General features: G+C 37.1%; 1 protein-coding gene across 1 annotated transcript; it reads right to left on the minus strand.

Annotated features, from left to right (window-relative positions):
- Positions 1-2,935: 2,935 nt before the first annotated feature.
- On the minus strand, positions 2,936-25,201 carry LOC110776266 (salicylic acid-binding protein 2). The gene is made up of 3 exons (XM_021980815.2): positions 24,746-25,201; positions 3,929-4,072; positions 2,936-3,434 (listed from the first exon to the last, which is right to left on the minus strand). Exons 1-3 carry the CDS (start codon positions 25,118-25,120, stop codon positions 3,156-3,158), a joined length of 798 nt encoding a protein of 265 aa, XP_021836507.2. The 5' UTR covers positions 25,121-25,201; the 3' UTR covers positions 2,936-3,155.
- Positions 25,202-25,474: the final 273 nt, after the last annotated feature.

A 25,474-nucleotide genomic window follows, 5' to 3' on the forward strand; every position in this document is an offset into this window, starting at 1 on the left:
TGAATTGAAATGAATTTACGTTGCTAGGGTAGTTGTTACTGAGTCTTCGGCTCACCGTTTTGTTTTCCGTTTTAGGTACTGCGGGGGATGATGGACACGAGTAGTGGCGAGGAGTTTCACTTTAATATTATCCACCTAGTTTATGTTTACGGTTCTAATAGTTTAATAATTTTAATTAAAGACTTTTAGTAAGTTATGTACTTTCATTTTGGTATTATAAAGGATTATATATATATTGAAGTATTTAATAGCATATGATTGATGTTTGCCTTGTGATTTCCAAAAAGGAAGTTACGGCAGGTAATGTCCCGACCAATTAGGTTAATTCCGCTGCTAATTATGCTTTAATAATTGAATTAGAGGTCGGGGCGTTACAATTACACTCCATATAAAACCCATAACCCAAAATATTCTATCAACTTTTCTCTCGTTCGCTTTCTCTCGTCGGTTGTGATGGTCGATTATTAAGCTTTAATATATTTTAAAACTTTGTTTTTTTAAGAACTGAAACCTTTTTTGTCTAAATATTTAGATGTGTAAGACATAGTATTATTTGCAATTATATCTAGGCTATTTATTTTCCCTTTATGGAAGAGTGACTTATAGTTATAGGTGTTAAAGCAGTTCATGCCCAATTTTTATTATTCGTACGTTTTATTTTATGTGAAAATTAGCTGGTAACAGTGCTATTTGCATTTATGTTGAACCATTTGAGTTTAACTTTTTGAAAATAAAACAAAATAAAGCATTTTTTTTAAAAAAATTCGGATCGGATTGGACTAGATACGGACTCAGAAAGTTTTTTATGGATTGGACTCGGACTCAAATATCCAAGTCCAAAAGTTTTTGGATTGGATTTGGATTTGGCGAAGTCCAATCCAGTCCATCCAATTTACACCCCTAACTGTAATTACTTGATTATTAATTAGAAAGTACGATAACTATTTAATTGGAAGTATAAACATAACTATTTGACACCAATGCGTAACTATTTAATTAAAAAATATAGCCATTTAGTAATAAGTTGGTATTATACATAAAACCGTCTTATATTATCGGAGGATTTTAATTATCGATTGAGCTCATACGAGTATACTCTAGAAATAAATTTGGACTAAAAAACAACCAACTAATACAGAGCACTCCTTATAATAATTTTTATTTGTTTTTGGGTAATTTGGGGATTTAAATTTGTATTAATAGAGTAAAATGATTAAATTATAATTAAGGGTTAATTATGAGGTTATTAGTGGACTAATAATCTGAAATATGGATTAAGAAAGCAATTGACATCAATTGTTAGAAAGTTAAAAAGTTAGGTATTAATTGACAAATTTTAACAACCTAGTAATAACAAATTATCTAACAACCTAGGTAGTAATTGATAAGTTTTATAAGTTTTTGTATAGTGTTGTTCGTCTTCTTCTTTATAGAAAATGATTTTTAGGTCATTTTCAGAAGACAAGTACTCTCTCTGTCCCTAAATCACTAAATGTTTTTCCCGTTTGCTATTTTATGCGATTGTTAAGGAGAATGGAACATTAGATCATGAACAATGGTGAGGTTGCTCACAAACATAATAAATTTATATTTCTTCTACATCATCCTCCACTATCACCTTCCACTATCTTGAGTCACTATTATGAGTCATCTCTTATATTTTTCTACAATGGTGAACATCCTTACAACTCTCTCTCTCCTACATTTATCAATTAAATAAACAGAAATGGGAGGAGTTGAGCGGAAAAATCAAACAAGTAGGTGACAGTGTCAAAATTTAGTTGGATGATGGCTCGTGGGCCAAGACTGTCAGTGACCCAGCAGTCACTACAACCTCATACCATGGGGATGTTATGGGGCACTACCTATAATGGTGAGCTTACCCACAAAAAGGAGAGAGGGTGTTGTGAGTCACTAGAAACTCACCATAACACATGCTCTAAGATTAACTATCATTGTTGTACTTTTAAGGGAAATTGTTATCTTTTGATTCCTTTTTTACAAGAAAACAAAATAGTTGTAATTGTTGTGAAGCCAACAAAATTTAAGGAATAAAAGTGTCATTTTGTTAATCCATTAAAACTTAAATCAACCAATGAGATTACAATGTCTTTTATTGGTAAACCAATAGAATTACAAGGTTATAAACACATACAAATATGAGATTTAAAAAGAAAGAAAAGAAACGGAAAAATAATTATAGTACACCTAAAAAGAAACGGGAAAAATATTTAGGGACGAAACGAGTATTAAGGCCCTGTTCGGCAAAATTAGCGATAGCGGGTAGCGGTTAGCGGTTGAGTAGGGAGTAGCGGTTCGAGTAGCAGGTAACGGTGAATAGTAGCGGGTAACGGTTAGTTGTCAAAGTAGCGGCTAACTGATATGTGTGTTCGGTAAAAGTAGCGGTTGATATTCTAAAATAAAATAAAAGGTAGGATATTGTTTAAAACTTTATTGTAAATTTGTCAAAATCTATCCGCTACCTTAAAAGTTACTAATTTTAACGTTTGACAAAAGTTACCCAAACGCTACCTCTACCGTTAACCGCTACCTAAACCGCTACAAAAGGTCTTGTATGCACAAGGTGTACAATAAATTTATTGTACACCAACATAACTTTTACCCATTTCTCTCTAACTTTTACCCATTTTTCTCTAACTTTTATATTATTAAAAAAAAGTTGATAGATAAACGTTTAAAGTGTTAAATGATTAGTTTTATACATTATTAGTGATTTTGAAGAAAATATTTTTTATTAAAATGAAAATTTTTATCACTAAAAAGTAGATAACTTTTACATATATAAAGGTAACTTTTAAGCATTTTACGTTAACTTTAACTTTGGTGTACAATATTTATCGTACACCACATGTAAATAAGAATTTGTGAAACCGCTATCTTGCCAAACACTTACAAATCTTACAAGTGGCGTCTTAAATAGGTCAAAACGTTTACCCGCTACCTCAAACGCTACTGCCGAACACGGCTTCATTATAGAGGCAAATTACAATCGAGTCCCATCCATTGAACAAGAATTCAAAATAATCAGACAATATAAAAGTCAATGCATGGTAGCTTAACAATTTTACAAAACAAATAAGAAAAAAACATAAATGTGTCACGAGTTATATATATATATATAGAAATTGGAGCATTTATATTTGGGCAATTTCGACAAGACAATCAGAGAGCTGTTTAGGCATGCATAACATTGGCATGTGATCCGATCCTTTAAGTTCCTTCACCTCTTTCACCCCATTATTACTAATCATCCAACGTTGGAAAGTTTGGGATATCCCTTGATCTTCTTCACATACAACAAAAGCACTCCTCACTGATCCATATCTTTCCTTTGATAGCTTCGCCTCTGGTTTCCATGCTTCATGAAGGAACAACGATGATGGCCTCTTCAATGTCATTGCTAACTCCAAATCCTTAACAATATAAGATATGATTAAACGTTAACTACACTGATTAACCTATTGTATGATTTTGTCATAAATTCCTTAACTTATAGAAATAAATTTGATGTTAAGTTAAAGAAAATCACACAGCGAGTGTAAAACATTGGAGGGAAATTGAATTATTTAACCATACATAAAGGTTTCATCTATTTTTTCGCTTTCAGGTAGTAAAAAAAAAATTAAAAAAAAATTAAAATTTTCTTTTTAGGTGTTAAAATACAAGTTTTGATTTTTTAGGTGGTAAAAAACAATTTTTTGATTTTTATAGATGGTAAAAAACAATTTATCCAACTTTTTATGTAGGATAAAAATTGCGTACATTTGTTCTTCTAAATGAAGTAACAACGTTCATTTTATTTTCACTTGTTTCAAGAAAAATAAGTAAAAAAATGAGTGAACAAAACACACCCTTATTATTTAAGTGGTAATCGATTAAGTGTCTAAGGCGAGTAAGGTTTGATTACCTGAAGGGGACATAAGTGATAGAGCAGAGACATAAACTGTGGCCCAAAGAACATTGTGGTCAGGGTCTCCTTTGGATCACCGGAGTTCTCGAATTTCGTGTCCAACCAATAATCTTTGCCTCCGTCGGGCATACTTGCAACAAACTTCATCAATAAACAGGGGGAAAAGGGTTAGATTTCATATCTTCACCAATTTACAATTTATGATTATACTTTGGCCTTGTGCTACATTGTTAATCAGGCCATTTGTATAAATTTATTGTACATTCGCGTGTAATTTGTACAATTTTTGATGACATTTAATTAATGTGTACAATTTGTACAACTTTTATATTTTGAAGCTTTTTTTTTATAGATAAACATTTTAAGGGTTACATGGTGACTTTTATAAGTTATTAGGTTCCGCTTTATTCGACTTATTTTGTCTAAACTTATATTATCTAAACTTATTTTATAGATAAATATTTTAAGGGTTGCGTGGTTACGTTGCAACTAATAGGGTATTTACAACTTAGATAAGCCACTATTTGCAGCGTTTGTGATAGCTACAAAAAGTTATACGTATTTGCAGGCAACACAATTACAGCGCCCAAAAACGCTACAGAAAACCTCTTTTACAGGCGTTGCAAATGACGTTTTTTCTACAAATAGCTATTTTGACTGAAATAAACTTATTTGTGTTTGAAAATGTATGATTTTTTTTTTCTGAACTTATATTATCCGAACTTATCTGTACTTGTCTGAACTTATCTGAACTTAATTTGTCTGAAATAATTCAAAATAAGTCGAACAAAACAGAGCTTTAGTGATTATAAAGGGATAAATTTTACTCCGTATTAAAGTGAAATTTTTTTATCATTATAAATAGGCAAATTTGTCAAAAATACCTTATAAAATATTTTTTACGTAAAACTACCTTATAAAAAAAATGTTGTAATTAACTACCTTATAAAAAAAAATATTGTAATTAACTACCTTATAAAAAAAAAGTTGTAATTAACTACCAACCAAAGGTAGTATATTACAACATAAAATGTTTATAAGGTAGTTAATTACAATATTTTTTATAAAATAGTTTTTTCACAAAAAACAATTTTATAAGGTAGTTTTTGACAAATTTACCTTACAAATAAATAACTTTTATATTTCTGCTTAACTTTTAAGTAATCTGAGTCAACTTTTATTTACACCAATTTTAAATGAAAATTTGTGAAAACCCTTTCCCAACTCTCCCTCTTTCAGTCCTTCAACAGGTTTTGCCGTCCAAAACCAAATATAAATACAAATTCTTATAAAAAGATTTTATGACATGTTTTTATTTGTTGCTGAAGAGGGGCTAGCCCCGACAATTAAGAAAATTACATAACCAAAAGGGGTGTAATAACACCCATAATGTCTTCGAAGAGAGTGCTAGCAATCTCATATGGAGGGGTATGAAAGTACTCTGTTCTATCCTCTTGGACAACTCCTAAGTTAGCCATACGACCGACTAACTTATTTCCCCCCCTATAACAATGATTAACGGTGACTTCTCAATCCGAGAAGTTGAATAAAGCACTACATCGTGCTACAATGTAATGACATTCTCCTACTTCATATTCCTTATTTTTGATGACTTGAATACATGCCTCATTATCTATCTGCAATTTCAGCTTCTTAATGTTCATGTGTCTTGCCATTTCCAGACCTAACATGGCAGCCATAAGTTGTGCTTATGGCAGTACATATCCTAAACTTTGCAGCAAAGGCTCGTTGAAACATGCCACAATGGTCTCGGATGGCACCCCCTCCCACTGCTAGGCTTGGTGCACCTTTTGAGGCGCCATCGGTATTAAGAGAGAATCAATCATGTGGTGGAGCTAGCCACCTAACATATATTTCCTGTAGTTTACGCGCTGAAATTGTAGTACCTTCATCACCCATGTTCCAGCTTCTTTAGGCCTCCTCAACTCGAATATGGAAAAGGTCCCAGCATGAAGTGAAATATCTTGACTTCTACCAAAGGTTGCACAATTTCCCCATCGCCATATCCTTCATGTCATAGTTGCGAAGCATGTATGACATTTCCCAGTGATCATGGGGTTAATAGCCTTGAGGTTCGAGATCAACCAAGTCGTTAGCTCACTAGTGAAGAAATATGGATGATTCGAAGTGAAGGAAATAATGCCCTTGGTCCAAGTATGCATTCTATGTTAAGTCTAATAAATGCGGTTCAGTATTAATTAACAAGTTAATAATTCAGTGAGATCAAGTGAGCTGAATGCCTAGCTAGAGGCCGCTTCAGTTCAAGTGGAATTAATGATATTAATCCACAGCTTACTCTTGACTGAACCCGTAGGGTCACACAAATAGTACGTAAACGGATCAAGTATTTAATGGCATTAAATACTCCATCTATGAATATTCGGAACCGACGGATCTTGGTTTCAGTGGGAGCTAAGATCGTCACAGGCAAGAAATGAATACTCCGGAAACGATGATATTGCCGGAAACGGAAATATGGATCGTATCGGAAATATGAATATTATCCAAGTCGTAGATGTTGCCGGAAACGGAAACATGGTACGTATCGGAAAATATTATTGGAAATGGAAATATTACCAGAATCGGAAATATTGCCGGAAACGGAAATATTGTCAGAATCGGAAATATTGCCGGAATCGGAAAATAATTCCGAAAACGGAAATATTAAATATTTGTTCGAAACGGAAATTAATTCCGGAATCGGAAATATTAAATATTGTTCGTATCGGAAATAGATTCCGGAAATGGAAATTTAATCGGAAGCGTATCGTACGAATTAGCATCGGACGAGGCCTGCCGGACGAAGGCCCAGCACGAAGCCAGGCCATCGCCCAGCAAGCACGCACGCCACAGCCCAGCGCGCACAAGGCCGCGCATGCGTGGGCCGCGCTGCGTGGGCTGCTGCTCGCATGCGTGGGCAGCCCTTGTGGCTGCCGTGTGTGTGTGAGTTTGAGCTCATGCGAGATTCCTGAATCTGCAAGAGTCAGTGTATGATTAAATGTCTATTCCTATTGGATAAATTGATTAAGTAGAATTCATGTAGAATTCTAATTCCAATTAATTCGCATCCTACTAGGATTACGATTCCTTTTCCATAACTCTATAAATAAAGGCCTAGGGGTCATAATTTATACATAAGTTTCAAAGTATTCAAAAAGTGAGTTTTTGAGAGAAAATTCAAACACCCATCTTGCCCCAAAAGTGCCGAATTTTCTGAGTACCTTAAGGGCGATTCTAGTTGGTCAATCTTAAGGCGGATCCGGACGTGCTGTGGACTATCTACGGAGGGACGACATTTGGAGTCCTAAAAGACTTGTTCTTGTTCGGTTCGGGCGCAGCTAGGGAAGGCACGCAACAAAGAGTATGCATCTAATTATGCTATATGATTATGTGTAAATAATATGTTTCCTGGGTTAATGGTTGTTTCCGCATGATCTATGTAAATGTCATATGTATCATAACCTAACAGTGGTATCAGAGCCCCTTATTATTTTCATAATCTAAATTGCATGAACATGGTTAAATATTACAAATTTGCAAGAATTAAAAGGGGTGATTAATTTTCGTAATTGTTAATTAATTGCAAATTGCGTTTATTTAAATATATGTACGCAGTTTTTCGGCAGTTTCTTCATTACTCATCCGAATTGAGTGATTTTTGTGTCAATTCCGCATGTAAAAGGCATTCTAAAATTTTGACAAAAAGAGTATTTTTCTGCCGAACCCAGAATTCTCAAATTCGAAGCCTAACTATGACTTTTCGAAGGTTTTAGTTTTTCGGATGCAAAATTTCGTAAATTTAAGATGTTAAATTAAATATTTGCGATTCCTGTTGATAAATCTTGAATTTTTGATTGACCTACTGCATATGTTTAACAAGTTTGAATGCCTAGTCTTGTTAATTATGCAATCTAATTTGTAATTATGATTAATTTGTTGAAAATTAGAATAATTTAGAATTAATTTGATTTTCATAATTAATTGTAATTTAATTAGAAACCTATGATTAAAAACCACCATAAAAATTGTAAATTTACGATAAATTTTAAATTTTTATGACCTAGACTTGAATCCATATCAATCGGAAATCAATTGGATAATAAATTTTCGATTTTTTCGCCCTAAAATTATGAAATTAATAATATTTATTAATTTGTCATTAATTTTAAATATAAATTTTAAATTTTTATGCGATTCGTTCAAATAACTTGCACGCACGAAGCAATGGACGCTTCGTGTTACCCTTAAGGGGTGTTGTATAATGCGGGCATGCGACGACGAGCAAGGGAGCTCGTCGCCCGTGCGGCACGAATGCAATGAGCAAGGGCGTAGTGCACGAGCGCAAGGCAGCAGCCCTGCCTTGTGACGTGTGCCACGAGCAATGAACGGATGGGCATGGGCGAGGGGCGAGCCAAGGCAGTCGCGTGTGGGCAGCAAGCGAGCTGCGCCACAGCGCGCGCTGCCTCGCACAACAGCGCGCAGCCTCGTGCGCAGCGAGCGCAAGCTCGCGTGCCACGAGCGCTGCGCACAGCATCACTCGCGCGCACCAGCGAGCGATCTCGCGCGCCAGCGAGCGATGGCTCGCGCGCACCAGCGAGCGATCTCGCGCGCCAGCGAGCGATGGCTCGCGCGCACCAGCGAGCGATCTCGCGCGCCAGCGAGCGATGGCTCGCGCGCACCAGCGAGCGATGGCTCGCGCGCACCAGCGAGCGATCTCGCGCGCCAGCGAGCGATGCAGCGCCCCAGCGAGCGATGGCTCGCGCGCACCAGCGAGCGATCTCGCGCACCAGCGAGCGCGGTAACGCGCGCGCGCTGCGAGCGATAGCTCGCGTGCGGTGGGCGCTGTGCGGAGGCTTGCGTATGGGACAGCAGCAGCTATGCAACGAGCGCATGGGCTGCGCGCACATGGCCAGCAATGGCTGTGTGCGTACAGCCCATGGGCGTGCAACGCGTAGGGTGTTTGCGTTTCGATTAGATCGTTTTGAATGTTTAATTTGAAAATTTCAGTTCACGTAATTTTAATTAATTTTAAAATTAATAATTTGAATTAATTTCTTGGATTTTAATTTTGAATATTATAATTATAATAAATGGAATTTATTCTAATTATTTTACTAAAATTAAAATCATGAATTAATTTAAATGCGACTGAAATTAAATTAAATTTTGGATTCAATTATAAATTTATATGAGCTTTAAATTTTAATTAAATTTGTATGTTTCCGGTTAGACTAGAAATACAATTTTATGTTTAAAATTAGTAAAGCATATGAATTTATTGGTTTGAGTGGGAGCACTTTTTAGTCATAAACTCTTGATTAGGTCTACAAATCCTTAAGGTTAAAACAACTCGATTAGAATTAATAAGGACTGAATAATTGGTAGATTATTGGTGCCCTTGATTAATTGCTGCAAATGTTTACGTGATGCATAATGTGTTTGACTAACCAGCTATGTGGGCCATTCATGATAATGAATGGGTGAATGGTATATATTGTATATGTACTGTTTTGCAGGTTATGAAGTGACTAGTATGGCCCAAATAGGATAGAAAATATGGTCTGCGTACCATTAATTTGAATGTAATTGGTCTAAAGTACCAAAGTTGTTTTTCAATTCAAATATGGTCTGCGTACCATCAAATAGTTGTAATTAGTTATAACTCATCCTATTTGAAGAAAATGGTGCCTCCCACGGAGATTTTCAAGACGGACTTTGAAGTCAAAGCTTCAAGATGAAGTCGGGCCATACTAGATCACAAATATCTTATGCATGTTTTAAGTTATTTATTGTTTTAAATATGTCTTAAAATGCATGAGATCATAAGCTTGATTATGTTGCATGATTAAGGATTTTAGTTCACTTAAAATCTGACCAACATAGTAAGAGCCTTAAGTTCCAAACTTAAAAATTGAGTTAAAAGGTGCCATGCCAAAATATACACTTGCTTGGATATCCTTTACATCAATCTAGTAATAGTTTTCGCTCAGCGAGGTGTTACTTATTGGTCCTAAAGGGGCAAGGTACACAAATAATTGTGAGTACATGTTAGTTTTGGTGAAACTCAACGATATAAGTAAGGAGTCCTTTTATGTCGTGGCAAATTCGAAAGGTTTACCTAATAAGTTCTTAGACGTACCTATCAACCAAGAATAGTTTCTAGACTATTAGCAAAAGGCTTTTGCTTACCTAAGATGTTCTAGGATTAAGTCGACAAACTGTGCTTAGTTCTTCAATGATTTTAGGATCTTGGAATCATTTTATTCACACCTGCCGGAACACATAACTTGAATAAAATGCTTAATAAACATTGAATTATGCATGAATGCTAGAATTTAAGTTTATTAAGAGAAACTGTGAATGGTTATTTATTTGTTTATTCTTTTCAATTGTAGTTTTAATATGGCAAACAACAATCAAAACATCATCATGGGTTCTGAGCTTATGGTCAAGCTGAACCTGACAAATTTTCTTGAATGGGAAGCTAAGCTAGTTGAAATAGTCAAACTCAATGGACTTGAGTATGTACTATCACATCCCATGCCAAGCTACTATGCCAGAGACATGACCCCTGAGAGATTTTACGCCTGGGATGCGGATCTCAAAAAGGTTATGAGTCTCATGCTGAACAATATCCCTGATGATTGGGCTAGAAGGTTTGTAGCCTATGAACCTTTTACGCTCATCAAGAATCTGAGGGATATCTGTCGTGGAAATACGGAGGACAGGGACCTGAACGTCCATGAGTTGATTGAATCAATGTCTGGGCTAAAGGTTAGTTCTCCCAACAGGTGTTATAGGATGGAGGTCCAAGAAACACATGTTCAGCTCCTTCGCACTAAACAGAGGGTAGGCGTCCCACTGAGGTTCCATGTGGATCTTATGTGTTCATATTTTGATCGCCTAAGTCTACTAGGAACACCAATAAGCGAAAGGATGGCAGTCTCTGTCTTGCTCAATTCACTACACAGTGGGTTTGGTCGCTTCAAGCAACAATACCTAAGTGAACCAAGAGAAGAAACAGTTGCAGAATTTATTCACCTTGTCAGAAAGGCTGAAATAGTACTGGACTGTGAAGCCAAAGATTTACTCAAGGCTAGAAAGAGACCATTCAAGAAAGGTGGAAAGTCCAAGGGCAATGCTAAATCAAAGCAGGACAAGTCCACATCAAGCTGTCTTTATTGTGATGGAATAGGCCATTACAAAAGAGAATGTCCAAAGCTAAAGGAAGATCAGAAGAACGGAACAGTCGTTCCATCTTCAGGTATTTTCGTTATAGACTGTATACTTGCTAATTCAACTTCTTGGGTATTAGATACTGGTTGTGGCTCACACTTATGTTCCAATCCACAGGGACTAAGAAGAAGTAGAAAGTTAAGCAAGGGAGAAGTCGACCTACGAGTGGGAAATGGAGCACGGATTGCTGCATTAGCTGTAGGAACATACTATTTGTCGTTGCCCTCCGGGCTAGTTTTGGAACTGGAAGAATGTTTCCATGTTCCAAGTCTTACTAAAAACATCATTTCAGTTTCTTGCTTAGATGCTAAGGGATTTTCCTTTATAATAAAAGACAATAGTTGTTCGTTTTATTTTAAAGAGATGTTTTATGGATCTGCTAGATTAGTCAATGGACTTTATTTATTAGATCACGACAAACAAGTATATAACATAAATACCAAAAAGGCCAAAAAGGATGATTCAGATCTCACCTATCTGTGGCATTGTCGATTAGGCCATATAAACTTGAAACGCTTAGAAAGACTTCAAAGGGAAGGAATTCTAGAACCATTTGACTTAGAGGATTATGGTAAATGCGAATCATGTTTACTTGGCAAAATGACAAAGCAACCTTTCTCTAAAGTTGGAGAAAGAGCAAATGAACTATTGGGTTTAATCCATACAGATGTATGTGGACCAATGAGTACAAATGCTAGAGGTGGTTTCAGCTACTTTATCACTTTCACTGATGACTTCAGTAGGTATGGTTATGTCTACCTAATGAAGCATAAGTCTGAATCCTTTGACAAATTCAAGGAATTTCAGAGTGAAGTAGAGAATCAATTAGGCAAGAAGATTAAGGCACTGCGGTCTGATAGAGGCGGTGAATATCTGAGCTATGAATTTGATGACCATCTGAAAGAATGTGGAATTCTATCAGAATTGACTCCTCCTGGAACACCACAATGGAACGGTGTGTCAGAACGGAGGAACAGAACCTTGCTAGACATGGTCAGGTCAATGATGGGTCAGGCCGAACTTCCATTAGAATTTTGGGGACATGCACTAAATACAGCTGCACTCACTATAAATAGAGCTCCGTCTAAAGCTGTCGAAAAGACTCCATACGAATTATGGTTTGGAAAGCCTCCAAATGTGTCTTTTCTTAAGATTTGGGGATGTGAAGTATACGTCAAACGATTAATTTCAGACAAACTTCATCCAAAATCTGACAAATGTATCCTTGTGGGCTATCCAAAGGAAACAAAGGGGTATTACTTCTACAATACATCTGAGAACAAAGTGTTTGTTGCTCGAGATGGTGTCTTTTTGGAGAAAGATCACATTTCCAAAATGACAAGTGGGAGAAAAGTAGACCTCGAAGAAATTCGAGTCGAACAACAAACTCTAGAGAATGCTCAAGATGACATTCAGGATGAAACTCAGAGATCTTTAGAAGAATCTGGTGAGAATCATGGTCAATCTAGAAATGTTATCCCGCGTAGATCGCAAAGATATAGATCTCAACCGGAAAGGTACTTAGGTATTTTGACGAACGAGAGCTATGACGTTCTATTACTTGAAAGTGATGAACCTGCGACTTACAAGCAAGCTATGACGAGCCCTAGCTCCAAGCAATGGCAAGAAGCCATGCAATCTGAATTAGACTCCATGTCTGAAAACCAAGTATGGGATTTGGTCGATTTGCCAGATGGCTACCAAGCCATTGGAAGCAAATGGGTTTTCAAACTGAAAAAGGACAAGGATGGGAAACTTGAAGTTTTCAAAGCTAGATTGGTTGCGAAAGGTTACAGGCAAGTCCACGGTGTGGATTACGATGAAACCTTTTCACCAGTTGCAATGCTAAAGTCTATTCGAATAATGTTAGCAATCGCTGCATATTACGATTACGAAATATGGCAGATGGATGTCAAAACTGCTTTCTTAAACGGCGTTTTAACAGAAACTGTGTTTATGACACAGCCTGAAGGTTTTGAGGATCCAAAGAATGCTAAAAAGGTATGCAAGCTAAAGAAGTCAATCTACGGATTGAAGCAGGCATCCAGGAGCTGGAATATACGTTTTGATGAAGCAGTCAGTGACTTTGGTTTCATCAAGAACGCGGACGAATCTTGTGTATACAAGAAGGTCAGTGGGAGCAAAATTGCTTTCCTAGTATTATATGTCGACGACATATTGCTTATCGGAAATGACATTCCTATGTTGAACTCTGTCAAGATTTGGCTTGGGAAATGTTTTTCGATGAAGGATCTAGGGGAAGCACAGTACATATTGGGCATCAAGATTTACAGAGATAGATCTAAAAAGATGATTGGACTTAGTCAAAGCACTTATATCAATAAGGTGCTTGATAGGTTCAAGATGGCGGACTCCAAGCGAGGCTACCTACCCATGTCTCATGGAATGACTCTAAGCAAGACTCAGTGCCCAAAAACACTTGATGAGCGTAGACGAATGAATGGGATTCCATATGCATCATTGATTGGTTCAATAATGTATGCTATGATATGTACACGCCCGGATGTTGCGTACGCACTCAGTGCTACGAGCAGATACCAGTCAGACCCAGGAGAGGCGCATTGGACTGCTGCCAAGAACATTCTGAAGTACCTGAAAAGGCACAAAGATGACTTCCTGGTCTATGGTGGAGATGATGAATTAATTGTTAAAGGCTATACGGACGCAAGTTTCCAAACCGACAAAGATGATTTCAGATCACAGTCTGGGTTTGTCTTCTGCCTCAACGGAGGAGCAGTAAGCTGGAAAAGTGCTAAGCAAAGCACCATTGCGGATTCTACAACTGAAGCGGAGTACATTGCTGCACATGAAGCAGCAAAGGAAGCTATATGGCTAAGGAAGTTCATAGGAGAACTTGGTGTAGTCCCCTCCATTAAAGGACCAATAGCCCTGTATTGTGATAATAACGGAGCTATTGCACAGGCAAAAGAGCCTAGACACCACCAGAGAGTCAAGCATGTACTTCGTAGATTTCACCTTCTACGAGAGTTCGTTGAAAGAAAAGAAGTCGAGATAAGCAAAATTGGAACTGATGACAACATATCAGATCCATTAACTAAACCTCTGCCGCAAGCGAAGCACAACTCGCACACTGCAGCTATGGGAATCAAGCATATTGGAGAATGGCTTTGATGTCTCTGTTTAATGTTTTAAAGTTTTAGAGTTTAAATCTTTGTAAAACATTATTGGTTAATCATTCACAATAAATGAAAGAAATTCATTTTTCCATTTAATTTGTGGTTTATTAAATGATGAGTCCCTTCAACTTGACGATATATTCAAGATAGACTGTCAGGACCAGTCCTGTGACTAAGAAATGTCTATCAAGTGAACTTGAATGTCAAAGGTTGAAAATGGTCCCTAGTCGGAGTTTTCTATAAAATTGGACGCATAGAAAACGTTAGACGATTAGAGTGCAAGATGACTAGTAGTTCTGTTTCTTGAACTATGTGGACATGGCAATGTCATAATCATTTGCATAGATACTTACTTTGGGAAGACTAGTATCGGACAAGACCTATGAAACTTTACTGTAAGAGATGAAAATCTGTCATAAGTAAATTTCATTAAATTATTAGACACTAAATCCTCAATACCTGAGTGATTTGAGATTACTTGTTTGAGAACTGGTTGCTTTGACGTTGACCAACCGTCGCACCGTAAAAGGAGGCTATAAAGGCAACGCTCAGGTAATCACCTATCAAACGAAGTCTAATCTCAAGATCGCAAGATTGGGATTGTCCTCCCATAAATCGGGATGAGATGCTTAAAAGTTGTACAAGGCCACTCGGAGAGCTAGAAACTGTGAAATGCATGGCCGTGCTCAGATGAATCATAGGCTATGATTATCTGTTTATTTGATCAGTTGAACTCTGAAACCGAGGAACACCTCTGGACATAATAAGGATGACAACTCTTACCTTATGTTCAAGAGCAAGCATCGAGCGACAAAGGAATTAGGAAATGCACACTTGTCCCTAAGGACAAGTGGGAGACTGAAGGAAATAATGCCCTTGGTCCAAGTATGCATTCTATGTTAAGTCTAATAAATGCGGTTCAGTATTAATTAACAAGTTAATAATTCAGTGAGATCAAGTGAGCTGAATGCCTAGCTAGAGGCCGCTTCAGTTCAAGTGGAATTAATGATATTAATCCACAGCTTACTCTTGACTGAACCCGTAGGGTCACACAAATAGTACGTAAACGGATCAAGTATTTAATGGCATTAAATACTCCATCTATGAATATTCGGAACCGACGGATCTTGGTTTCAGTGGGAGCTAAGATCGTCACAGGCAAGAAATGAATACTCCGGAAACGATGATATTGCCGGAAACGGAAATATGGATCGTATCGGAAATATGAATATTATCCAAGTCGTAGATGTTGCCGGAAACGGAAACATGGTACGTATCGGAAAATATTATTGGAAATGGAAATATTACCAGAATCGGAAATATTGCCGGAAACGGAAATATTGTCAGAATCGGAAATATTGCCGGAATCGGAAAATAATTCCGAAAACGGAAATATTAAATATTTGTTCGAAACGGAAATTAATTCCGGAATCGGAAATATTAAATATTGTTCGTATCGGAAATAGATTCCGGAAATGGAAATTTAATCGGAAGCGTATCGTACGAATTAGCATCGGACGAGGCCTGCCGGACGAAGGCCCAGCACGAAGCCAGGCCATCGCCCAGCAAGCACGCACGCCACAGCCCAGCGCGCACAAGGCCGCGCATGCGTGGGCCGCGCTGCGTGGGCTGCTGCTCGCATGCGTGGGCAGCCCTTGTGGCTGCCGTGTGTGTGTGAGTTTGAGCTCATGCGAGATTCCTGAATCTGCAAGAGTCAGTGTATGATTAAATGTCTATTCCTATTGGATAAATTGATTAAGTAGAATTCATGTAGAATTCTAATTCCAATTAATTCGCATCCTACTAGGATTACGATTCCTTTTCCATAACTCTATAAATAAAGGCCTAGGGGTCATAATTTATACATAAGTTTCAAAGTATTCAAAAAGTGAGTTTTTGAGAGAAAATTCAAACACCCATCTTGCCCCAAAAGTGCCGAATTTTCTGAGTACCTTAAGGGCGATTCTAGTTGGTCAATCTTAAGGCGGATCCGGACGTGCTGTGGACTATCTACGGAGGGACGACATTTGGAGTCCTAAAAGACTTGTTCTTGTTCGGTTCGGGCGCAGCTAGGGAAGGCACGCAACAAAGAGTATGCATCTAATTATGCTATATGATTATGTGTAAATAATATGTTTCCTGGGTTAATGGTTGTTTCCGCATGATCTATGTAAATGTCATATGTATCATAACCTAACACGAAGGACCCCCCCACAACTCTCCAAATGCTCTTAGATATGAGGCAATCACAAAGTACATGTAAGAGTGTTTCTTTGAGATGATCACGACGATTGCACTTCGGGTCGTCAATGAGTCTTATTGTCACTCTATTTGCATTGCATAGCACAGGGTCGTGTAGGGTCGTGTAGGGTCAGCCATAAGAAGGTTATAATTCTTTATTGCACTTTCATCTTCCACGTTTGTTCTCATTTAGGATCATTGTGGGTTTCTTCTTCATCACAAATAATCTTGAATGCCTGCTTAATTGAGAAATGCCCATTCTTGTACCCTTCCAGTATAATAGGTCCCCAATTAGGGGGTCATCAGTGACTCGATCAGAAACAATCTTTAGTAAAGTCTCACCAGGGAGAGATTTGCAAAGAGGTTGCATTTTCATTCTCCACCAACCTCCCACATCTCACTCACTATAGCCCCCTCTATATCAGTAGGAATTGGGCTTGTGGCTAGCGTTCGAAGGGGCGAGTCAGTCGCCCAAGAGTGATCCTAGAAAGTGTGGTGCTCCCATGACCCACCGCTATAGAATAACCTTTCTTTAGCCAACGAGCATTATATGTGATCTCCCTCCATACATTAGACATATTTTATATAGGCACAAACAAGTCTATATCACACTGACCTTAACAATACTTGTGACAGCGAACTCTCGATCATAGGGCATTGGGATCAGTGAGAACTCTTTAGCCAAGTTTAGTGAGGAAGGCTGAATTGACTTGTCTCGGAGATCGAATTCTCAGCCCTCCTTGCTCACGTGGGAGTTGAAGGGTGTCCCGTGATAGGAGGTGGACTTTTTATCTATCTTCATCCCCTCCCTATATGAAGCGTCGGCCCTTTTATCAATATTATCACAAACAGATCGTGGGATCTTTGTCGTTTGCATGGAGTAGAAAGCCAAAAAGGAAAGGGTCGACTTTGTAGAAGTAAGTCGTCCAACAAGAGACACAAACTTGGTTTTCCATCCCGAGAGGCGTTAATCAACCTTTTCAGACAAGTGCTTATACGTGTCATAAGTGACTCTGCTAGTCAAAGTGGGCATGCCCAAGTAAAGGCCAAATCTTTCGTCATATTCATGTTCAATATTTCACAAATAACATTCTTATTTTCCAAGAAAACATTATGATGTGCTCGTAATTGGAATGTCTTTAGGAGCCATTTAAGATCTCTTTTGTGCACATTATAGCTTAGATTAGTTGCATATAAGTTCATTTGCAGCGATTCCTACTCTATTTCCTTTCTTTGCTTGTTTTCCACGGAGAGCTCCTCTCTCCCCATTTTTCTTTTGAGGGATTCTATCCCCATTTTTCAAACCAAGCTAAAGCGACGCACGGAGTACAGATGTCCCTCTATCCAAAAGAGAGATTGACCACACCAATGGGGCACGAGAGGAAGCCTCACCACAACCTCATTAACCCATCTCATCATTATCATTGAAAGCTCCTACGAAGAGAAGGAGAAGTATGGGTGAAAATTTTCCACCAAGTCGAGCCTATACCCTTGAAGTAGCACGATGTTTGTACAACGAGAAAATATGAAGAAGAGAAGAAGGGAAGCTAGGGATATCATCCACACATAGATGATGCATCCCTTACATTGCATTGGGAAGGAAAGAATGCCATGGGAAACAACCAAGTACGAGCTGTGCACGAGTCGGCTAAGGTCGTGCATATCCTGGTACACGACCTTGGCAAATTAAGGTCGTGCACAACTGGCACAGGCCGTGCATCAATTGACTCCCAACCCAGATCGTGCATGTGCACAAACTGCACGGGCCGTGCAGAGCTTAAGAGCCCCGTGCATCAGATGACGGCAACACTACTTTTCGGGGCACATGTTCTCTTAAGTATAAATAGAGGGTTACCCCTCAAGTGTAAAGTGTGGAGTGTGATTTAGGTTTATTTTCAGTAGTTTAATTCTCTCCCTTAGTTTCACACTCTCACCAACCTTTAATTGCTTTCTTGTCTTTAATTTCTGAATTCTTGGAGCAAGATCTTCATTTTCATTTCAAGTAATTGTTTTACCTTTCATGCTTACTTTCTATACAACTTTTATTACCTTGCATTAGTTTTGATTTTTAGTTCATGATTGTTGGTTGAAGTTCTTTACCCAAAGTAGTACGTTCTTGGTGTTCATTCCTAATTGCATATCTTAGGTTGAGTTTCTTTTCCCGAAATAGTAAAATCATGTTTTCATGTGTTGTTTACTTAGATTTATGTGGTTTGAGTGTGGCTATGTGTGAGTTGTTAGCTTGGGCATAGGGGTTGGGTGACCCCTAGTAGAATGATAGCATGCATGATATTTCTCTCTACTTGTGTGTGTTAGTTTGGTGTCTAGTTTGGATTTGCTGGTTATCGTGAGATTATTTCCTTACTTGAGATGGGTGTGTGAGCATGGTGTGTGAGCATGTTAGGTACCTTAGGTGAACTCTAGCTTGCTAGATACCTTAGGTTGGTCTTAGCTTGCATTATAGATGATCTAAGACTATGCCTTAATTTTTTGTTGCCTTGTTCCAAACCCAAGGAAAAGTGAGATTCATGTGCTATAGTTGTTCACCTACATAGGCATTGAGCGCGGAGTCGTTTACACCGGAAACGCTCCCTATTGACACGGAAAAGCGCCAACTCTTCGTGTTGACCCTAGAAGCGTGACTATAGTGTGTGTTGAGCCTCATTTCTATATACCTACGCGTCACCATGACCCGAGACCTAGATAGGAAATCGTAGACACAACGCTAGATTCTTGAACCATTCGCCGGTGACCATCGGGTGGGAATGAAATGTAGTAGTGTACAATGCTCCCTAGACTTACTTGTAATCCACAAAATGACCATGCTTGAGTAGATTAGAGAGACCTTTATTTGCCATGTCTATACTAGGTGGAATCCTTATTCCCTAATCCTACCCCTTTATATTGATTACACCCCTCGTTTGTGCAATTAGTGACAAGTTGTGCAAACAACTCAACATTGATTGTTGTGACCAAGTAAAGTGTCTAGTGAATTCATGTCCCTTGCTAGTGTAGAAAATGTTTGACCCCGAGTGTTCGACCCCTTACTTACCCCCATGATAATATACTTAGTGTAGTGCTATAGGATTGAGTCAAGTGGAGAAAAGTATTATCACTCTGTTGAGCTCCTAGTGTTTAACTAGCGCTAGGAGTGCATCACATTCTGTGAGAAATAGACATTTGATTTTGCTAAACTTGCTATCTGTCCGGAGACCTCAAAGAATCTAAGGAGACAATCCATGATGACACTCACTTGATCAATCGATCTTTGGTAAACAACATTATATCATCTGCAAAGAATTGGTTTGAAAATAATGGACCCCCTTTACTTACATGAATCGGTTTTCTTCCTCCCCTATAATTCCTTCTTAAATTACTTGATTGAGTCTCTCTATACAAAGAACAAATAAACAGGGAGATAACGGATCTCCTTGGCGTATCCCTCGGGATGGAGTGAAGGCATTGCTTTGTTCACCATTCTAGAGAACTCGCATTGTCGGAGATGAGACACATTCCTTAATAACATTGTTCATGAGGAGTGGGAAATTCATATCAAAGAGAGTGTCACGAATATAAGACCATTTAAGTTTATCATATGCCTTTCAAAATCGGTATTTATCGCCATAAAAACTTTTGCTCCTTGCTTCCTCTTCATTATGTGTATTACTTCTTGAACAATAACAATATTACCAGTAATATGTCTACCTGGAACAAAACTTGTTTGAGTGTTAGAAGTAATATGTAGGAGAACCAGTTTGAGTCTATTTGCAATAACATTTGTTATCATCTTGTAAACAACATTGCAGAGACCAATAGGTCGGAATTGAGAAGGTAACTCCGAATTGTCCAATTTCGGGATCAACACCAAGAAGGTCTCATTTAATGTGGGAGGAAGGCCTTTGCCTTCTAGCATCGAAAGGACCATACTATAGACGTTTGGAGCAACGACGTCCCAATTCTTTTGATAGAAGAGAGCTTGATAGCCATCCAGGCCAGGGGCTTTCAACGAGCCCATGTGTTTTATGACACAGTCAATGTCACTCTTGGTGTACCTTCGGTCTAGGTTTTTTCACTCTCCGATCGAGAGCTGAGGGCTAACCCCTGAAGGAATATCATAGTTGGACGGCTCACCATCATTCGTGAATAGGGAGGCAAAATAATAGACCACTCGGTCCTTCACCCGTTCCTTGTCGAAAATCAAGTTATTATCATCCCCTTTTATAGCTGTGATTTTGTTCTTCCAACGTTGAATAACAATGCTCATTTGGAAGAAAGTGGTGTTCCTGTCTTCGTCTTTTATCCAGTCCACTATAGCTTTTTGATACCAAAGCATCCCCTATGTAACTTACTCTGAAGCTTTAACATGTTATCATTGATATGTAACCTACCTCCTACCCATTTAGCCAAGTACGAATCTAGAAATTCATAGGGTAGACAAAGAAAAATGAAAAGTGTGTAAGAAAAACAATAAGTAAGAGTGTTTTTTGGGGAAATGATAAAGTAAGTAATTGTTTATTGATAAGGGGCAATTGAGGGAGGGTTCCCCTTACCACTCCCTCATTTTCAAAATCCCTAGCCCGCTGACCTGGGACGGGTTAACCATTACAGGGTTCCGTTCCGATAGGACACTTCATCTTACCTTCTAAAAAAAATAAAAATTATTAAGAAATCTTAATTAAAAGTTACTCATTTATGGTATCGAAGCAAGTAGAATCGTTGATAATAATAATTATTAAAAATATACTAGTGGGGTTAGGAAAGGAACCAAAAATAGACTTGGGAAGTGGGGTAAGAAATTAAGTACTTCCTCCGTTCCTAAATAAGTGTCCATATTGAGGAAATTTACGGTAATTAAAGAAAATGAAAAGTGTGTAAGAAAAACAATGAGTAAGAGTGTTTTTTGGGGAAATGATAAAGTAAATAATTTTTTATTGATAAAGTACAAATAAAAGTGGATGCGGATGAAAAGATGAAAAAAATTGTAGAATGTGTAAGAAAAAATAATCATAATTTATGGAAAAGTGTGAAAAATATATGTCCAAAAATAGAAAGTGGACACTTATTAGGAAATGCCTGATTTAAAATTTTAGACACTTATTTAGGAACGGAGAGAGTATAAAACGATTGGAGGGTGGGTAGGAACTTTAACAAAAACGGATTTATAACCTCTAATAAAATAAGGTCCAACCAATTGCTTGTTGGTTCAGTGGTGATTGAGGCTAAACTTGGTAGAGAGAACTCGTGTTCGATCCCCAGCAACAACAATTGAAAGGGGACTGGAACCTATCCACCCAAAACTCGCCCCGAATCCGAATTAGCCCTAAGGGTGAACCGGGTGTTAAAACCAAAAAATAAAAATAAAAATAAAAATTAGGCCTTAAATGATAATTATAACACCAGGAGAAATACAATTGACTATTTTTTAAAATCACTTTAGCATGCTATAAAAAAAAGGAAAATTTGTAATTATTAATCAAACCTTTGCCCGATTTTCTTTAATTAAGCTACCTATGCGATATTTCTAAATAATCCAAGCTTTATGACCCAACTACTATTATTAAGTCTAACAAGTTACTAACCTGCTATAGGCGGTATTCACCCTTACTTGGCATATAACAATTATAATTTATTTTTTATTTTTTTCCCCTTATTTTCTTTAATTGCTATTTTAATTTCCGTTCCTCTCTCCTCTGCGATTTTCTGTTTCATCTCTGCACTCCTCTCCATTATTTCTCTTCTACCTCGTCTCCACCATTGTCGATCCCTCATACGGTCATACCTCTCCATTCGAAGTTCATCAAAAATAATCAGCAATTGCTATGGCTGGGGTAAAGCAATTGCCTGTTGGATCTGGATCTTCTTCAAATTCAAGGTTTTTTTTCTTTCTAAATTTTCAACAAGACTACAATAACCAACATCCCACAACATAAAAAAACTATATTATTGCAACAACTCGGATTTTTACGAATTGACCATCAAGGAAGCCCAAAATTCAAAATTTACCAAAAAAGAAACAAAAACGCTAAGGTTCCTAAGTTCACCTTCAATTGTACGATTTTGGAGACGAAATTTGAATGCGCGTGGATGAAGTCACCTATTTCCACAAGAAAGTCGCTGATGATGTCATGAACCAGTACAATTGTGGTTGAAGCAGCTGTAATGGAGGAGAGAGGAATTGAAACACGGTACAGAGAAGAGAAGGGTTAAGGGTTTTTTGAAAAAAAATGAAATCCTTGTTTAGGTGGCAAGTGATGATGACGTTTTAGGAGGGAAACCAACTTTAGATTGTCAACGTTTTTAACGTTGACTTTGTAACAGGTAACCGGTCATCTAGGCTTAATAATAGTAGTTGGGTCATAAATGTTGGATTATTTAGAAATATCGCATAGGTAGGCTTAGTTAAAGAAAATCGGGCAAAGGTTGGATTAATAATTAAAAAATTTCCTTGACTTTGTAGCAGGTAAACGGTCATCCAGGCTTAATAATAGTAGTTGGGTCATAAAAGTTGGATTATTTAGAAATATTACATAGGTATGCTTAATTAAAGAAAATCGGGCAAAGATTGGATTAATAATTATAAATTTTCCTTAAAAAAAATAGTGGAAAGTTTGGGGATGATGGGGTTTGAGCAGGGTTGCAAAAAGCAGGTGAGAATCATGAGATGCCAAATTCTTATTTTAGATACGAACTAGATTTTAGCCCGTGCGATGCACAGATTCTATTAAATTGTTAAGTTAAAATAAAACTATTATATATACCAACTGTTGTATTTATATACTTCGTATTAGATTAGATAAGTGTTTGATGTTGGATTGAATTTCATTTTAGATTTATTTTTTTAATTGTTAGAGTGGTTGATTTTAGGTGGAGTTGTATATACGTATTATTCGTAATTAATAAAAATATCTACGTGTAACCTAATAATTTATCTACGTGACACTTGACTTTTTTAATTCATAAATAATTTTGAAATCTTATTTTTCATTCGCCGAAACCATTAGGTTTCAATGTGACGCTCTAATATTGGATTATTATTTGATTTTGAGTTGAATTTTATTTTAGATTAGTGTTTGATTTTGGATGTTAGATTTATTTTTTAATTATTAGAGTGTTTGATTTTAGATAGAGTTGTATATATTAGGAATTAATTAATTAAAATATCTATGTGGCACCTAATTAATTATCTACGTGGCACTCGATTTTTTTAATTCAAAAATAAATTAGAAATCTTATATTTTTTATTGGCCGAAACCATTAGTAATCTTATATGGCGCTCTAATAGTTCAGCAAATATATTACTCCATGGGGCATTAAACATTTAATAACTAGACCTCATTTTGATCCATGGCCCGTGGGGGCATTAAACATTCAATAAGTTAATTTGACAGAATCCTAGTTGAATATAAAATGTAAAAATATAGGAGTAATTGAATTACTAGGGCTTATTCGATTTATTTTTTTATTTTCTGTTATTTACAACTTATAAACTACAAGAGTGACATTGACTGTGTCATGAATTATATGGGTCCTGATGGCTTTCAAATTCAACTTGATGGCTATATGTATGACTTTTTTCTACGGAGTAGTTCATTATTCACTTTAATCGTATGCTTTTAAAACAAAAAATCAAAAACTAGAAACCAATAGTACGTGAAACCGAACGTATTCCTTTAACTTAACAATAATGGATCTAAATCAAAGTTGATATCATTTGATTGGATTCACTTGGCAAAAGGTCAAATATTTCTTTTTTCCAACTACGAGCCAAGACACATTAAAATACATTATCAATTCAATTCATGCATTATTTAACCAAAAGTAATCCAAGAAGACTAGGACGTTTTAAAGCACATTCTTGCTCCTACCTAGACCCTCAACTCAAGTCAAAGATAATTAGTACGGAGTACTCCATATGAAATTTATGATGACAATAGTTCAATAATAATGGGAAAATGTTCAACAATCAATCTTTTAAGGGGGACAAAATCACTCCTAATATATAATTTATACAATATGAAAGTATAAAAATTTAATCAAAATATGTTAAAAATTATTCCAAAATACAGTAAACATAGTGTGCATCAGTGATCAATTAGATAAAAATTGGATTATTTGCTAGAAAATTCCTACAAAGTAACAATAAAAGAAGGTAAATTACCTGATCGAAGATGAAGGAAGGAGTGTGCACATGGTCCGGCATAAAGGCGGTTACAAAAACACCAATTTCGATCTTTTGAGGAAACATTTCCATAGCGACGGCTATATTGAGTCCTCCAAGGCTATGCCCAACAAGGATGACCTTCTGATCATTAGGTAGAGCTGTCAAAAACTGAATCAACGGCTCGGTATATTCTCCGATTGTTTGGATTTCATCGATCCTTTTGAGGTTGATCCCCGAGGCCGTCATGTCGAGCGGTGTCACGTGATGACCGGCGGCCTCGAGAAGGGGCTTAACCTTGTACCAACTCCATGCTCCATGGCATGCCCCGTGAACTAATACAAAATGTTTCTTGCAGGAGTTGTTGTCACCCATTCTCTCTCGATCTATTTTTTGTTTGAGTCTATGTTTAGGAGCTGCGTTGTTTGACCTTTTTTTTAGCAACTCCTTTCCTTGGCAATATAGTAGGTGAACTTATATACTATTATACTCCTTGTTCCTAATAATTTTTTCATTTTAAATTTTTGGGTTAAACTTTGAAAACTTTGAACATGAATATTCATTAGCCTATAAGAAATAATATAGTTATGTGGGGCTTTGTTAGATTTGCTTCGAATTCTATACGTGGAGTATATTTCGTATCTTTAGATCGAACATCAAATTTTTATAATTTTTACGCTTGTAGAATTAGAGTTGTGTACGTTTTAAGTCGTGTCTTGAAAACCGAAA

This window comes from Spinacia oleracea, chromosome 3, assembly GCF_020520425.1.
Source record: "Spinacia oleracea cultivar Varoflay chromosome 3, BTI_SOV_V1, whole genome shotgun sequence".
Taxonomy (NCBI): Eukaryota; Viridiplantae; Streptophyta; class Magnoliopsida; order Caryophyllales; family Amaranthaceae; genus Spinacia; species Spinacia oleracea.

Bases quoted from the DNA above. Each gene is read 5' to 3' on its own strand.
- LOC110776266 (XM_021980815.2), bottom strand. From the start codon at position 25,120: ATGGGTGACAACAACTCCTGCAAGAAACATTTTGTATTAGTTCACGGG. The intron at 4,073-24,745 runs GTAATTTACCTT...TTATTGATGAAG, and splicing joins CTTCCTTCATCTTCGATCAG to TTTGTTGCAAGTATGCCCGA. The intron at 3,435-3,928 runs GTAATCAAACCT...TATATTGTTAAG, and splicing joins ATCACTTATGTCCCCTTCAG to GATTTGGAGTTAGCAATGAC.